Below are 16514 nucleotides of genomic sequence, written 5' to 3'. Positions count from 1 at the left end.
GCCTGGATGTTAAAGAGATAAACTAAAGTGAGTAAGGAAACTGTGATAAGTTCCTTACTTATCATAGAGAACATCCTCCTCTCCACAGCCTGTTATGAGTCACCTCAACATCTTCAAGAAGCCATACTACACATGAAGGTTGGGAGTCCCCCATGAGGATCTGTCCCAAGGAACCAGGGGATGGTGTTAGGACATATCTCTCTGCCTAAGTGAATCTCTTCTTAGCCAACATATAAACTGTTCTGGAAATAAGAAGAACTAGATAGCTTAAGGTCACATATCCTTCTCATTTAATATCAGGTCTCTGCACATTCATATATTGCAAATAATGTCTTCCAGCAAAGGTTAAATACAAGGACATAGTTCCTGAACTGCGCCTGCCTTGGTATTCACTTTATTCTCATTTTTCTTGGATGCTGAGGAATCCTGTCCCCTCACCCCATTGTTCTCCATATCTAACTTAGCTGTTGTGATCTGAATGCACTACATATTAAATTGTTTTCAAAACGTTGAACATTTTGTGAAGACCTGTCCTTTAGGTCCCATTTATAAGACCTGCTCCTGGGATGTAAGGAACTGCACAAATCTGATATTGACCTAATTATTGTGATGCAGAATGAAGAAACCAGACATAGGTATAGAAATGTTTGGAATGATTAGGATCTGTGCACTGATAGAAATATATTAGCAACTCAGAAAGTCAACACATTTATTGTATACAGTCAACAGAGGGGACAATCTCCTTATGGATAGGTGCCTGTATTGTAACACACTCAAAGTATGATAATTCTAGGAGCAAAAAGAGTGCTTGATATATTCTGGGATGCAACATCCATTCACCTGGTCATAGGAAGATCTTGCCTATCTAATGTGTCTCAGACCTTTAGGTGATTGACATATCCACGCTCCTTTCAGCAAGGGACATTCACTTAAGGTTTCATCAATCCCCAATAATAAGCTTCCATTTTTCTATTCCACAATCAACTTTGAAGTGGATCCCATTTAAAATGGCAACATTGGGTCTCCAGATCATAAACATAGTGCCCATCACACCTAAAGCATGGCATTGTAGCAAAGGCGACCTTCTTAGGCTGTCTTTTGGCCCTGACTATATCGAGGAGCTCAGGACCAAAATTTTTTAATCTGTTTGTTAGTATTACTCCTCTGTTATCATAGCACTCCAGGGGAGCAGGGTATACCTCATTGGTCAGCTGACTCAACTTGCCTGTGTGGTGTAGAAGTTGTTTCAGGGAAAGCAGAGAGAAATTATTATCATAGAAATTGACATCTGTGAGTTGGGAACATTGGCTTAGGGCAGGCAGCAGGGCATTGAGCTGAGACTCCTTAATTTCACAGGACTTCAGGTTCAGGCATTCCAGGGTATGTCTAACTCTCTCAAGGAGAAACCCAAGAGGCGCAAGGAGTAAATTGTGTAAAGACAGACTAAGGTACAGACGTTTGAGCTCAAAAATATTCTGGCAATAGGGCAGGTAATCCAAGTCTGACTGTGAGAGTTGACAGTTAGTGATACAGAGTGTCTCCAAGGGCTTCTTCAGGCACCTGGGGAGAGAACAAATAATTGTTTCCTGGCAAATCGTGTTGAAGAGGGTTGATAGGATTGGCAGTTAAGCAGATGCCACTTCTCCCAAACTCATTCTGACTATATATTGAGGTCAACCCACAGTGCATGGCTTTCTCTTGATTGTTTATACAACTCACAGCATTCTAGTTTGAGGCCTGTAGAGATCACCATAGGCATAATTGAGTGTCTGGCAGGAAACCACAGCAGTGGATATATCAGGCCAACATGGTGCACATAGGAAGGACTACCTACCCCAAGCAAAATTCAACAACTTTCTAGTGCTATTTTTAAAAGTTCTCAGAGGTTGGGGATTTAGCTCAGTGGTAGAGTGCTTGCCTAGCAAGCGCAAGGCCCTGGGTTCGGTCCCCAGCTCCGAAAAAAAAAAAAAAAAAAAAAAAAAAAAGAAAAAGAAAAAGGAAAAGGAAAAGGAAAAAACAAAAAAAAACAAAAAAAAAAAGTTCTCAGAGGTTTTGTTCCTCCAAAGTCCATGTTCAATTGTCTTTACCTTGAAATCCAGTGTCACAAATTTCTCATCTACTCAACCTGTTTTTGGACTCAAAACCTTTCACACATGAGCAATAAGAGGTACACCTATGCCTGGTCATACATATCTTATTACAGTGCTCATGTGGTCAGATATGCTGTGTCTTAGAATACGAGGTGCATGGTGGCCAGACCAACATGGACTCTCTAGCTTGCAAGCAAAATAAAACAAAGAAAAACAAAACAAAAGCAAGGAAAGAGAAAAGCAAAGAGAAGTTTTCTCTGGTCTAATGGACCTTTTCAGTCCTTCCTTACCTGAGGAATTCTTTCAGGTTGCCATCTATAAAAGAGACATCATTTATATTGAATTCTTGGAGACAGTGAAATGCGGGAAGTTGAGAAATCAGTGTGATTGCTTTCTCCTCCTCATTCTCTTCACCAAAACCAATGGAACCTCTGAGGTGATCTAGAGTAAGTCTGAGAAGATTGTTCATTTGTCTCAGGTAGGGATTAAGGAGATCCAACTCATTTATGAAGAAAAAGCCTAGTTTCAGTTCTTGTATACAGTCTGCACGAATAGTATTGAAGATTTCTACGAGTGTGTCCTTAGTTAAGCCCTGAATCTCCAGCTTTCTACAGCATAGATGAAAGGAATCTTTTCTCTGTTGGGCCCACTGCAACAAGTATATAGTAGATTCATCAACTCTGCCCTCCGCGAGTTGGAGTTGAGTCATAACCTTTAATTCTTTTTTCACCTCACACTCAGGACTGTTCTCCACTGGCTGCTTCTGTGTTGTGGACTCTGGTAAGTCTTTATCTTCATGGAATCCAGACCATATTCCACACACATCATGTTGTGTATCCCTCCATTTGATCCCTCTGAGTTTGCACCTACTGTGGGAGAAATGAGTAGAATTCTCAGAAGGTAAGAGAGGATATGTCTTACAGTAGGATTCTCTTCCACATCCTACACATCAGCTGTTTCTTCTAAAACTTTGCTTTTTTCCTTTGCCTAGAATCAAACCCCAAGCTTCATGCTGAGTAAATGAACAGTGTTCTTTGCAAAAAGGGGCATCTTTAGCCCTTTCTTACTTTCCTTCATTCCAGGCCCCTTAATCCCAAACCTCATTTCACTTGTACATTTGAGGGATGCAGGAAAAGGCCCATTCCTCACTGAGTACACTACTCTTTTCTATTTTCCTACATTAGCCATTATTTGCCCAGATAGTGGAGACTGAGCCCAAGCCTCTACACTATTCCAAGCCTTGATATCCAGTGGATACTATGTGATGAAGAAAAAATTGAAGATCAGAAGCCTCTGATCCACGGTTGGACAAATATTCTCTGTTCCTAGTTGCTCCTTCTCAGCATTCAGAACCTTCCTCCAATCCCAGTTGATCTTGCCTACCTGGAGCGAACCTTTTGTGAAATCAGTATATCTAGCCCCTCAAGCACAGCCTTCAAAGTGTCCAGGTTAAGGTTATTTATATTCATTCCTACAGAAAGGTATGGAAAGGGCCACACAGGTATCATGGCTGTCAAGATCTTTGTACGTCCATCAATGAAGGCCTCCTCAAACATCTCTGGGAACATCATATTGGGCAGGTCTTTGAGAGCAGAAATGGCCAAGGCCTCCTCCCTCAGTAGCCTCTGTCTTGCCAGCTTCAGGAGGGTGGTTGGGGAGTAGACATTCTGTGTGACTTCCCTTAAAGAGGGGGGCTAGGGAAGCAGGGAAAAATATGCCATTAATGACAAGAAACTTAGGAATCCCTTCTGCCCACACAGGGAAGTGTGAGGACTAGATCACTACTAATGAGGATGGAGAACCCAGTCTACCAATCTGAGCACCCTCAGTTTTTTGTTTTTGGTTTTTGTTGTTGTTGTTGTTCTTTGAGACAAGGTCTTTATAGAACTTCCTATATCCTTGACTGTCCTGAAACTTGCTTTATAGACCACACTTACCTGAACCCCACAAAGATTTGTCTACCTATGCCTCCCCAAGGGTTAGGTTAAATGTGTATTCCACCAGTGCCCAGCCTATGGCACCATAGGGATTGTCTAATCCAGAACTGTTTGGTCTGGCCTTTGTTGGTTTTGAAGACATAATTCTCTCTGGTGGTGTGAGGCTTCTTAAAGTAGCCCAGTTCACAAAGACCACATTTGATTTCAGCCACAGCTGGTGTGAACACATCCCATCCCACTAGGAAGGGATAGCCCCGAACTCTGAAGGCTCAGTCGGTTGTTTGATGAGGAGTATATTGTGCTTAGCTCTCCAGACCCTCAAAGAAATCAAAGGAAAACAGTTTCCAAACTATCCACACTCTCTATTTATCCAGCTACACTATGTGGAACAGGTCATGATGTCTTCCCATCATTAGTTATTGACATCAATCTTTGATTATTGCCTGTACAGCCCCTTTGAATGTGTTGAGAAACCGCCAAGCTTGCGCTCAAAAGAGTGGGAAAGAAACACTAAAGTCAGTAAATCTTCAGTAGCCATTGGCTTCATCTGGAACTCTTTAGAAAACATCCAGAAAGAAGAGACTATGAAGTGGAGATTATCATTCACATGGTGAAAACAGGAGGGCAGGAGGGTCATTAGCTCACAATTGGTTATTTCTACAGCAGCACCAGAACAGATCTGTGACCTGCAGAAACTAATAAAAAACAAAAACAAAAACAAAAAAAAGAAAGAAAAAAAAGGAGGAGCAGAAATTTTAATTTCAAGTCATATTTAGATTTTTCATTTGAACAGTTAATTAAAAAAGGCTAGCTTCTTCCTGAAAATCGAATACAACCCGGGTTCTTTGAAAAGAATAGACCATGTATCGATCAGCAGATGGAAATATCTTCTTTGTTTTTGTTTATTGGTTTGTTTTGTTTTGCTTCTTTTAGACATGGTCTTATATATGACTGCTTTGAAACTTGCTATATAAATTAGGCTGACATCAAATTTAGAGACCATCCATCCAGTCTTTGCCTTCCTGTTGCAGTCAAGGGTGGGTATGGGAGGAGAGGAAGAAGTGAACTGTGATTAGGTTAGAGTCTATTAAATACACACACACTGATACAAACACACATACACATACAGAAATACATGTACATATACATATATACTACATACACACACATATATATACATATATACACACACACATATATACATATATACATATATACACATACACATATATACATATATATACACATACACATATATACATATATACACATATACACATATACACATATGTATACATATATACACATATATATACATACACACTATATATATATATATATATATATATATATATATATATATATATATATATGCAGGTGTTCTTCCTTCAAGTAGAAGACATTCTGAGTTCCATGAAAATAAGAGACTATGTATCAGTGAGCAGATGCAAATACTATTTGATTTTTTTTGTATTTTGTTTGTTTCCTTGTTTTGCTTGAATTATTTAGTTACGTATGTATGGATGTATGTATTTAATGTAAATGAGTATATTGTCCCTGTTTTCAGACACACCTGAAGAGGGCATTAGATTCCATTATAGATGGTTGTGAGCCACCATGTAGTTATAGGGAATTGAATACAGGACCTCTGGAAGAGCACTCAGTGTTCTTAACCCCTGAGTCATCTCTCCAGCCCCTTGTTTTGCCTTTTTAAAAGACAAATAATACTTGGCACTCATAGCCTCCCTCTGCCTTCCTCTTGCTGGGATCAAAAGCACACCAAAGAATGCTAGGCTTAAAGTGACATAAAGATCAGTAGTGAAGGCACTTACGTAATTCACATCTGACATTGCAGCTCAGAGTGCCTTGAATGCAAGGTCACCCTGACATTCTTAGAAAGACTGTCTCAGAAGAAAAAAACAAACAAAAACAAATCTAAATAAAACAAAAGTCCCACAGGAACCATAGAGAACCAATCAATAATTAGATGTAACTGAGAACACACTTGGATATTCTTGTTAAGCAGCTCTCAGATGATTGAGGTAGGAGAATCTCTGAGTTTCAGAGGTAAGGCAACTTTTTTTTAAAATTTACATTCTAACTACTGCCCCTCCCCCTCCCAAAGTTCCTAATCTAATTTCTCCTCCCCCTTGTCTTCCAGAGGGTGCCCCCTTTCCATCACACACCCCCCCCAACCCCAGGCATCCCTTTTTTTCTAGCGCCTCGAGTCTCTCTAGGATTAGGTGTATCTTCTTTTTCTGAAGCCAGACCAGGCAGCCATCTGCTGTAAATACGTTCTGGGGGCTTTGGACCAGCCTCTATGCTGCCTGATTGGGTGGTTCAGTTTCTAGAAGCTCCCAGGTATCCAGGTTAGTTGAGACTAGTGGTCTTACTATGGGGTCACCATCTCCTTCAGTTTCTTCAGTCTCCCCCCGAATTCAATCATAGAAGAATCTCAAATGGCTAAGAAGCACTTTAAAAAAAATGTTCAAAGTCCTTAGTCATCAGGGAATTGCAAATCAAAATGACCTTGAGATTCCACCTTAAAAAATCAGAATGGCTAACATCAAAAATTTGGGTGACAGCAAACACTGGTGAGGATGTGGAGAAAGAGGAACACTCCTCCATTGTTGGTGGGATTGCAAACTGGTGCAACTACTCTGGAACTTAATCTGGTTGTTCCTCAGAAAATTGGAAACACAACTATCTGACAAGCCAGCTATACTACTCCTGGGCATATACCCAGAAGATGCCCACCATACCACAAGGACACATCCTCCATTACCTTCACAACAGCCTTATTTGTAATAGCCAGAAGCTACAAACCACCCAGATAGTACTCAATGGCTGAATGGATACAGAAAATGTAGCTAATTTACATAATAGAATACTATTCAGCTATTAAAAATGAGGACATCATGAATTTTGCAGGTGAATGGATGGAACTAGAAAATATTCTGAGAGAGGTAACTCACACCCAAAATGACATACATGGTACGTACTAAGTGATAAGTGGATATAAGCCAAAAAGTACAGAATACCTAGGATACAGGCCAGGCAATCTTATGTAGAGAGAAGTCATGTCAAAAAAGAATAATCAGCAAGTAAAACATTATATGAATAAAATTTCAAGCAAGGACAAGACTAGACTAGATTGCATGAGATGAGGTATCCTTGTGGAACTGAGGGACTTACTTGAGTTGGACATTGTTGACAGAGCACCATAATCAGGTCCGGAAAGTCTGCGACTCCAAACTCCAAGAGACTGAGAATTTCTCTGCCTGCTGTAACTCTTTATATACCTTTCAGCTGAACCTTTCCTTTGTAGCCACACCCTCCCAGCCAAAGTCTGCCTCTGATTCAAAAGCAACTTCAGTCCAGTCCTCTTGGCAGGCAGACACGAGGTAGGAATCCCCAGTCTGTAGGTCAATACTGAACAAAACACCAGGCTTGACAACTGGCCTCAGTAGAGGCCACAGAAGCAGCAAGCTGGCGTGGGAACCTCAGGAGCAATTCTTGGCAAGTTTCTTTCAAAAGCAGTATTATCACAAGTTGAGTTCAACATTGCTATGTAAGGCAATCCAATACATGGGTGCTGTTAGTGAAAAGCAGTGAGGCAGAGCAAACCAAACCAACGCTCAGTGATGGTCTCCCACTGTCTGTGGGGTCCTATTTACTCCTTGATCAAGCATCCTTTACATGTCTGTTTTATCAAAACATTCTTTCACCTGTGTCTGCTTTAGGTAAACATTCTTTCCTGTGTCTCCTCCAATAAAACTTCTTTTCACCTGGGATTACTTCAAGAAAACATTCTTTCATATGTCAGCTTTAACAAGACAACGTTTCATCTGTGTGTCCCAGCAAAACATCATTTGATATAACTAACTTTCCAAAGGAACTACAAGTTTCCACTTCACTAGGGAGGTAGAGGCAGGGAGATCTCTGAGTCGAAGGCCAGCATTTTTACAAAGCAAGTTCTAGGACAGCCAGCACTACACAAATAAACTTTCAAAAGGAAGGAAGGAAGAGAAAGGAAGGAAGAAGGAAGAGAAAGGAAGGAAGAAGGAAGAGAAAGAAAGGAAGAAGGAAGAGAAAGAAAGGAAGAAGGAAGAGAAAGAAAGGAAGAAGGAAGAGAAAGAAAGGAGGAAGGAAGAGAAAGAAAGAAGGAAGAGAAAGAAAGGAAGAAGGAAGAGAAAGAAAGGAAGAAGGAAGAGAAAGAAAGGAAGAAGGAAGAGAAAGAAAGGAAGAAGGAAGAGAAAGGAAGGAAGAAGGAAGAGAAAGGAAGGAAGAAGGAAGAGAAAGGAAGGAAGAGAAAGAAAGGAAGAAGGAAGAGAAAGAAAGGAAGAAGGAAGAGAAAGAAAGGAAGAAGGAAGAGAAAGAAAGGAAGAAGGAAGAGAAAGGAAGGAAGAAGGAAGAGAAAGGAAGGAAGAAGGAAGAGAAAGAAAGGAAGAAGGAAGAGAAAGGAAGGAAGAAGGAAGAGAAAGAAAGGAAGAAGGAAGAGAAAGGAAGGAAGAAGGAAGAGAAAGGAAGGAAGAAGGAAGAGAAAGGAAGGAAGAAGGAAGAGAAAGGAAGGAAGAAGGAAGAGAAAGGAAGGAAGAAGGAAGAGAAAGGAAGGAAGAAGGAAGAGAAAGAAAGGAAGAAAGGAAGAACCAAAAACCAAAATAAAACAATATTTTTAACTGAAAAGCGTCTGTGAATACTTAATCACAAGATTGCTCTAGTTGGCTGTGCATAAATAAAATACTGCTTAGAAATCATCTTCAATATAATTTTAGTACACACATCTGTATATATACATTTATTTATTTCTTCCTTAAATTGCTGGGGTAATGATCTCATTTATCACACTTTAAATTTTTCTTATTTCTAATCATATGTATGTGTGTGTGTCTTTTGTGAGAAATGTTCACATGGATGAAACTTCTCAGAGGCCAGAGAAGTTGGATCCCTCTGGATCTGGAGTTTTATGGTTGGGAGCTACCCGATATGGGTGCTGGGAATTTTAGTTGGGTCCTCTGAACAATCAGTCTGTGCTCTAAACACCTGAGCCACCTTTCATGCCACAGATAGTAAGCTGTAGTCACACTCTGTAGACATGACTGGCTTGGGAGTCCCTATACAGACTAGGTTGGCCCTGAACACAGAGATTAGCCTAGCTCTGCTCCTGGAGCACTGAAATGATCACACAGACATGCTTGACTAAGAATTTGTTTGCCCAGAAGAAGTGACAACACCATTTATACCTCCTGTTGTGATAAGTGTAAGGCAACATCCTGCCTCAAATCCCATCATGTTTTTAAAAGAGCATCTGACCATGTAGTTCTGGCTTTTCTGAACCTTTGTACGTAGACCAGGTTGGCCATAAACTCACAAGATCAGCCTGCCTGTCTCCAAGATACTGAGACTAAAGGTGTGCTTGACCATACCTGGTTCAACTTAAATTATTGACATCCATTGCTTAGTTTCCTGGCTGGTTTCTTCTGAGACATCCTCTTTTCACTGAGAGTCATGTCTCTAGCCATAACATAAATTTGAAACTGTTTTAAAGGAAACATAAGCCTTCCGTATGTGTGAGTCAATCAGTAAAAGCTGAGAAATTTCTGTGAGACTGTTTAAACCTTGAAGAAATATTGTCTTTTTTCTAATGTCTGCACTTGTTGCTATGGGAGAACATGAAGCTATGCTCATCTTGGTCCTAAGACACTCCTGGCAAACCTGCAATTCTTTCTTTTGCTTATGGCTAGCCATGGTCAAAAGCCACTGAGATTTGTGTGGGTCATCTGCTCTCATGAACAGCAAGGGCAAGGTAACTTTGGTAACTTGAACATTTCCCATCCCCAATTAGACTTTTATGATGTTTGAATAAAATAAGTAGAGTGAGCTGGCTAGCCAGCTGTCAGTCTTCCCTGACAGGCTGTACCCCTCTGCTCCTTCAGAAATGAAGGCTTAGCATCTTGGTGAGCTTCTCTCTCTCTACTGTGGCACCTAGGACCAACATCAGTCAACACTATCTGGGGACTGCATCCCCAGAACTGGTGTTCACAATACATGCAAGCCATCCTCCTGCCTCAGCCCTCTTGAGTAGCTAACACAGCTGAAGGATGATACAACACCCAACGCAGATATATATTCCTGGAGAGAATGCAGTTGTGACAATTTGTTTGTCACAGAGTCCTCAGAGGACATTTTTAGGAGATTCTGTGAGCATGTCTGTGGCCAGGAACGGAATAACGCCAATGTGACACAAATACTCAGAATGGTGTGCATCACATGTGAAGAAAGCTCAGCCAGGTGTGTTGGTTTACAACAGTCATCCTATCAAATGGAATGCTGAGGCAGGAGGAGTGCTGGGAATAGGGTTTCAGATCAACCTTAGCTACAGATCAAGACCTTGTCCAAAAGTGCAGAGGAACGTCGGGTGGGTTGTGGTAAGGGGGTGGGTGTGGATGGGGGAACACCCATATGGGGAGGGGAAGGGGATGGGGGCTTATGGACAGGAAACTGGGAAAGGGAATAACATTTGAAATGTAAGTAAAAAATACATCTATTAAAAATAAAAAAAAATTAGTACATAAGTAGTTACCAAATTAATGAATAAAAAACTCATTTTGGGGAGTGGTTTAGTTAAGGGGTTCTTGAGTTTCAGGTTACTTTTAGTTTTATAGCTTTCCTTAAAGGAAAGCAATCAGTCAAGACACTATCTAATAAATTCATTGAGATCTGCCTGTTTCTTACCCTGGTGTAATAGAATTAATATGTATGAAATGTAAACATAGAGATTTGTTTGTGCTGAGACTAATGCTCTCTATGTAGCCCTGCCTGACCTGGAACTCTCCATGTTGTCCAGGATGGCCTCTAAATATTTTTAATGTATATTTCTTTTATGAATGTGGGTGCCCTTTCATTTGGGGCATAATCGCTCACAACTGAGAAGTCCTCTTGGTGCATTTTTCCTTTAATGAGTATGAAATGTTCTTCCCAGTCTTTTTAGTTTACTTTTGGTTGAAACCATGTGCACCATCACATCTGATTTCCAGTGTCAGGTTTTACTCCACGAGCATAGGCATAGACAGATCCAGGTCCCAGTTTGATCTCTCTTTTCCTTGGGAGAATTCTACTGGCTTATAGACAAGGCTTTCTTAGAACTCAGAAATCCACCTGCCTCTGCCTAACAGGCTCTGGGATTAAAGGCACAACCACCTGCCTTCCATTAATCAGTTCTTGACTATCAGTCTGGTCTAAGTTTCTTCCTGGGTACAGATTTCAAATTAAGCCATCAGGTGGAGGCTTAATTGTTGAATAAGAGGCTGACTTTGGGAGGGTATGGCAGGGTTCAGTGGAGGGATGAATAAAGCGTCAGAGCATCCAGAAAAATCACAGAACCTGGAGTCAAGATTTCCCCTTCTAAATAACCTATATCTCTATCAATATCAATATATATAAGATATATATATATACACACACACATATACATGTGTGTGTGCGTATAAATTGATTTTTTTTCTTTTTTGAGATGAATCCTCTCTACATAAGCCTGCCTCGCCTGAACTCATATAGATTCTCCAACCTTGGCCACCTGAGTTCTCCTTAACCAGAATTTCCAAGTGTTTTCTCAGTTATATCTAATTATCAATTGGTTCATTGTGCTTTCTAGGGGTTTTTTGTTTTGTTTTTGTTTTTTGAGATAGTCTCATTTAGAATGTCACTGTGACCTTGAATTCAAGGCAATCTTGACTAGAATGACAGGTGTGGGTTACATAAGTGCCTTGACTGCTGATCTTTATGTCAATTTAAGACGGGCATTCTTCAGTGTGCCTTTAATCCTAGCAACAGGGAGTCAGAAGCAGGCTGGTCTCTGAGTTTGAAGTCCACATGATCTCTATGGTGAGTTTCAAAACAGCCAGGGATAATATGTGTCTCAAAATACAAAGCAAAACATATGAACAAACACACAAATAACAAAAAAAAAATCTAAAGCAGTGTTTGTATCTGATGATTGATAAATGGTTTCTTCTTTTCTTGGAACACAGGATTTCCTCAAACTTGCAGGAAGAAGCCTGTTTCTTTTCCTTTTTGTAATTTAATTCTTTTCTTATTCTCTTTATCACCCTCCCAGTCAACCACACCCACAATCTTTTCCCATGTTCCCATCCAGTTCCCCTCTTGCGGGGGCGGGGGGATTCCCCCAGTACCTCTTACATCCTGATACTTCAAGTCTCTGTGAGGCTAGGTGTGTCCTCTTCCACTGAGGTCCTACAAGACAGACCAGCTAGCTAGAAGAACACATTCCATATACACACTACAGCTTTTGGGATAGTTAACGCTCCAGTTGTTTGGGACCACATGAAGGTCAAGCTGCACATCTACATATGAACTGGGAGGCCTAGGTCCAGTTTGTGTATATTTTTTGGTTGGTGGTTCATTCTCTGTGAGCCTGTTCTGGTGCCATGTGTTGCCCCTGGCCACTTCCCTGGCTGGTTGGCTTCATATCCTGTCAATGCTCCATCCCCTTCTTCCTCCCAGTCTTCTCTATTCTCACTGTGTTCTACAACACAAATCTAAATGTCTCACCCCATGCCCAAATATTAGCCTCTGAAAACTTTATTGATAGATCAAAAAAAACCAATTGGCAACAAAGGCCCTCCATATCTGGACATGCAGATTCAAAGCATTTAATAGCAATCTCCAACACAAACCCATGTCTGCCAGAAGAGGACTGAGTAATCTTTTCAGTGCCAGTAAGTAACTGTTTTGAACATTCTCAGAACGGAACTGTTTATTGGATCATTTGTCCCTTGTCTAAGTGGGGACAGGACACCTTTCTTTCTTTTCCAGATAGTTGCAATGGCCATTTCCATAGGGCTATAAATTTCCCCAACAGGTAACCCTATTCAAAATACAGCTCCTGTTTCCCTGTACTAACCCTTATATTATTTATATCGTTTTGTAAACCTTAACTTGAATGGGATTGTTTTTTTCCCAGTTTTTCAGAGTGACTCTGAAAACAGGAAAAAGAACTGTGCAGGTATAGGAAATTTACCTCTTCACTGAGGGAGCAGGCAATATGTGATAGCTGGCAGGCAGAGAACAAAGTGTTTAGATGCACATTTTTAACCTTAGAACTGGGAAGGCAGAAATATGAAGAACTGCATGAATTTGAAGCTGAGGGAATCTAGCTTTCCTCCAGAGTGACCTTCTTTCTATTACAAATTTAATTTAAAATTATGCAATGAAAACAAATTTAAGTCTCAAATTAAAATTAGTAGGTCATGATGGCACATACCTTTAATCCAAGCACTCTAGAGAGAGAGAAATAATAGGAGTCTGTGACTTTCAGGACAGATCCAGAGCAACCAGCACTACACAGAGCATCCTTGACTATTTTCCATCTCTTGGCGATCTTTAGAAGCACGTGACCAGCCATAGGTAGGGAACCCTGAAGAATAGGGCAGTATAGTCAGATGGCCTAGAGGCGGGCCTCAGTGACATTAGTTAGTCACCTTGGCAATTGTTAGGAACCATCTAGAAAAGGCTGAGGCTAGAAGGTGGCCTTCTTGGAAGTGGCTCCCTCTTCTCAGGCCTGAGATGGGTGAGCTCTGAGAGGCAAGGTCTCAGGAGACTTCATTTCAGAATTGCTTCTTGTAGCTGATATGCCTTTCCTTTCACTATTGCATAGCTTAAAGATGTCTGGGCATCAGCCCACCCTACTGAGCAAATGTCCTGCAGATCAACGTAAAGATGAACCAATACTGTTTAGATGAATTAGTGACTTTATAGAATTCCTGATTTGATTCAAATAATGTTAGGAAGAAAGTTTTAGGAGACGGTTTTAGATGTTTTGCTAGAAAGATGTAATAAAGATAGAATGAAGAATAGAAAATGAGCACCCCTCACAATCGTAAGGCTGCATGATACAAAATATAATGTGTTTTGATAATTACACTACAAAAGAAGTATGTTTGTGACAAGATTTTGTCCAAGGAAAAACATTCAAGTCCAAGGATGAAGCCACAACTGTACACTGATAATGCAAAGGCATGTGAAAACTGTGTATTTATAATGAAATACTGCTTTTAACCTGTTATTGATACCTTTCTGAAACTACCATTTTTACAACTTTTTATCTATGAGGTAATTTTCTAAAGAATTTTTATCTGAGAACATAAAAAGGCACCAGAGAAAGACATAAAGTTGGCTGCTTGTGTGGTGCCCCATCCATCCATCCATCCACCCATCCATCCCTCCATCCAAATGTATGGGTTTAGCCATGTCCTACTTCACTTGGTGAGTGTGTTCCCTGTGCGAGTGACTCCTTTCTTTTCCTTTTTCTCTGGCTCAAAAAGAGTTAATAAGTTTCCTGTCCAGTTATAGACTTTTCATTGACCAGAAAGGAGTACTAGTAATAACCTCAGATAAATATCATGTGTTAATTCCCATATACTTGCACTAATTTAGTCACAGATAATAAGAAAGATAGAGTCAAGTTTCCCCAGCACATATTTAAGCATAAAGATTGAAGATTTACCATTTGTCTCAGCACAGAACAAGAAAGAATCAAATTTTCAGCACTTCTGTAAGTACAGACAATAGGAGTGGTAAAGAGTTAAGTTACTGTAGCATGTATTTAAGTACAATGAGTTAAAGCACAGAGACTTATGAAGTTAAATAAATCACAGAGAATTAAAGAGGAAAGAAGGCAGTGGATTTTAGCCATAGAATAAGAAAGAGAGGCCTAAGTTGTTAGAAGCTGTCAGCTTCTAGCAAGCAATTATGAAGTGTACAATAGAAGATCAGGAGTTCAAGGTAACCCCGGGCTATTGAGACCATTAAAAGAAAGAAAGGAAGGAAGGGAGGGAGGGAGGGAGGAAGGAAGGAAGGAAGGAAGGAAGGAAGACAGACAGACAGACAGACAGACAGACAGACAGACAGACAGAAAGAAAGAAAGAAAGAAAGAAAGAGAGAGAGAAAAGAAAGGATTGAAGAAAGAAAAAAATGCAAAGAAGGGTGCTTGCGGGTAGAGACAAAGAAGGAGCTGCAAGAAGGCAGGAGAGGGAGATTCCTATTGAGGTGTAAGTTGAATAAACAAATTTAAAAGAAGAATGGTATTTATTCCCCATTATTTTGCTCTTTTGTCCTACTTCAGCCATCTTTCATGTGCATGTAGCTCCTTCTAGTCTGAATGCCTGGATAGCAATATGTTGATCATTCACCAAACAGTACTTCATTAAACCTTCACTTTCCATCTCTTGGATACTCTGAATTTTTTCTACATATACACCATCAGGCAGATATACAAGTGGGAAAACCATGTCACAAAGGTATTGGTTCAAAATAATGGAGAAGTTGAGGCATGAAACTGGGTCAAGGTTTTCCTCTATTACATACTATTTCTAGGACAATATATTTGATAATGGAATCCTATTGCCTAACACTAAGAAGGACTTTTAAAATACTCTCACAATATTAATATTCCCATTTAGGAAGATGAGGTCAGTAAGTTCTTGCACATTTAAGACTAACATGTACTATAGAACTAGATCATATTTCTCGGAGCAAAGAAACAAAATTCAATATGAGCTAAGCAATGATTTTCAAGACACTTGAATATTTCTGAACAAGAATCCCAGGTATTGTGAGGCCAAATCAGAAGATTAGAGAGGAATCCAAAGGTTCAAGGTCTATAGAGTGGGAACTTGTCTAAGAAAAACAGTCGAACACAAGATAACCGTTAGATATGAATCACAGTGTAACTGAATATGCAGGTCACACCAGCATTCAGGGGGCTGAGGCAGAAGGATCATGAGTTTCAGCACAGAACACTTATCTGTCCAGGTCTAAGAAAACCTATGCAGCACTCAAATGTGTCTCAAAATGTGAAATTAAGTCAGGGAAACACAGAGGACATTGGAGGTGAAAGCAGACTTGGATTTTGAAGTGAGCCCAATGTTGTTGCAGGATATTTGTTGACATCGTGAATGCCAAGATTGTGAACTAGAAAAACGCCTTCAATCAAAGAGCTTTCTCTAAGTAAGAACTGAATAAAGTTAATGATAGGCCAAGAGGCATAGCAAGCAACCGATTGAGAAGTGATCATAAGAAAACACAGGAAGGGGCTGGAGAGATGGCTCAGAGGTTAAGAGCACTGACTGCTCTTCCAGAGGTCCTGAGTTCAAATCCCAGCAACCACATGGTGGCTCATAACCATCTGTAATGGGGTCTGACGCCCTCTTCTGGTGTGTCTGAAGACAGCTACAGTGTATATAATAAATAAATAAATCTTAAAAAAAAAAAGAAAGAAAACACAGGAAGGAGCAGGGAGGGTCTTTGAAGATAAGGTTATTTGAGACATCATGCAGTGGAAGGAGCACTTTCCTTCTGGGAAGTTGGTGGAGTAGGCAGATCAGCTGGATGCTTTCTCTGCCTCTCTACGCTAGCAGATTTTCACACCAGCATCAGGCTCCTGAGTCTTCATTAATAGAACCAGAGG

General features: G+C 40.3%; 1 protein-coding gene across 1 annotated transcript; it reads right to left on the bottom strand.

The window, feature by feature from the left end:
* Positions 1–682: 682 nt before the first annotated feature.
* Positions 683–7279, bottom strand: Oog3l1 (oogenesin 3 like 1). Its single transcript, NM_001024986.1, is given in 4 exon segments — positions 683–1560; positions 2381–2959; positions 3474–3784; positions 7223–7279. Coding segments are annotated over 4 exon segments (1500 nt in total). The 5' UTR covers positions 7253–7279; the 3' UTR covers positions 683–980.
* Between the last annotated feature and the right edge of the window lie 9235 nt (positions 7280–16514).

Source organism: Rattus norvegicus, chromosome 5 (genome assembly GCF_021556685.1).
Source record: "Rattus norvegicus strain SHRSP/BbbUtx chromosome 5, alternate assembly SHRSP_T2T, whole genome shotgun sequence".
NCBI classification, from domain to species: domain Eukaryota; kingdom Metazoa; phylum Chordata; class Mammalia; order Rodentia; family Muridae; genus Rattus; species Rattus norvegicus.
This window is presented reverse-complemented; position numbering and strand designations above follow the sequence as displayed.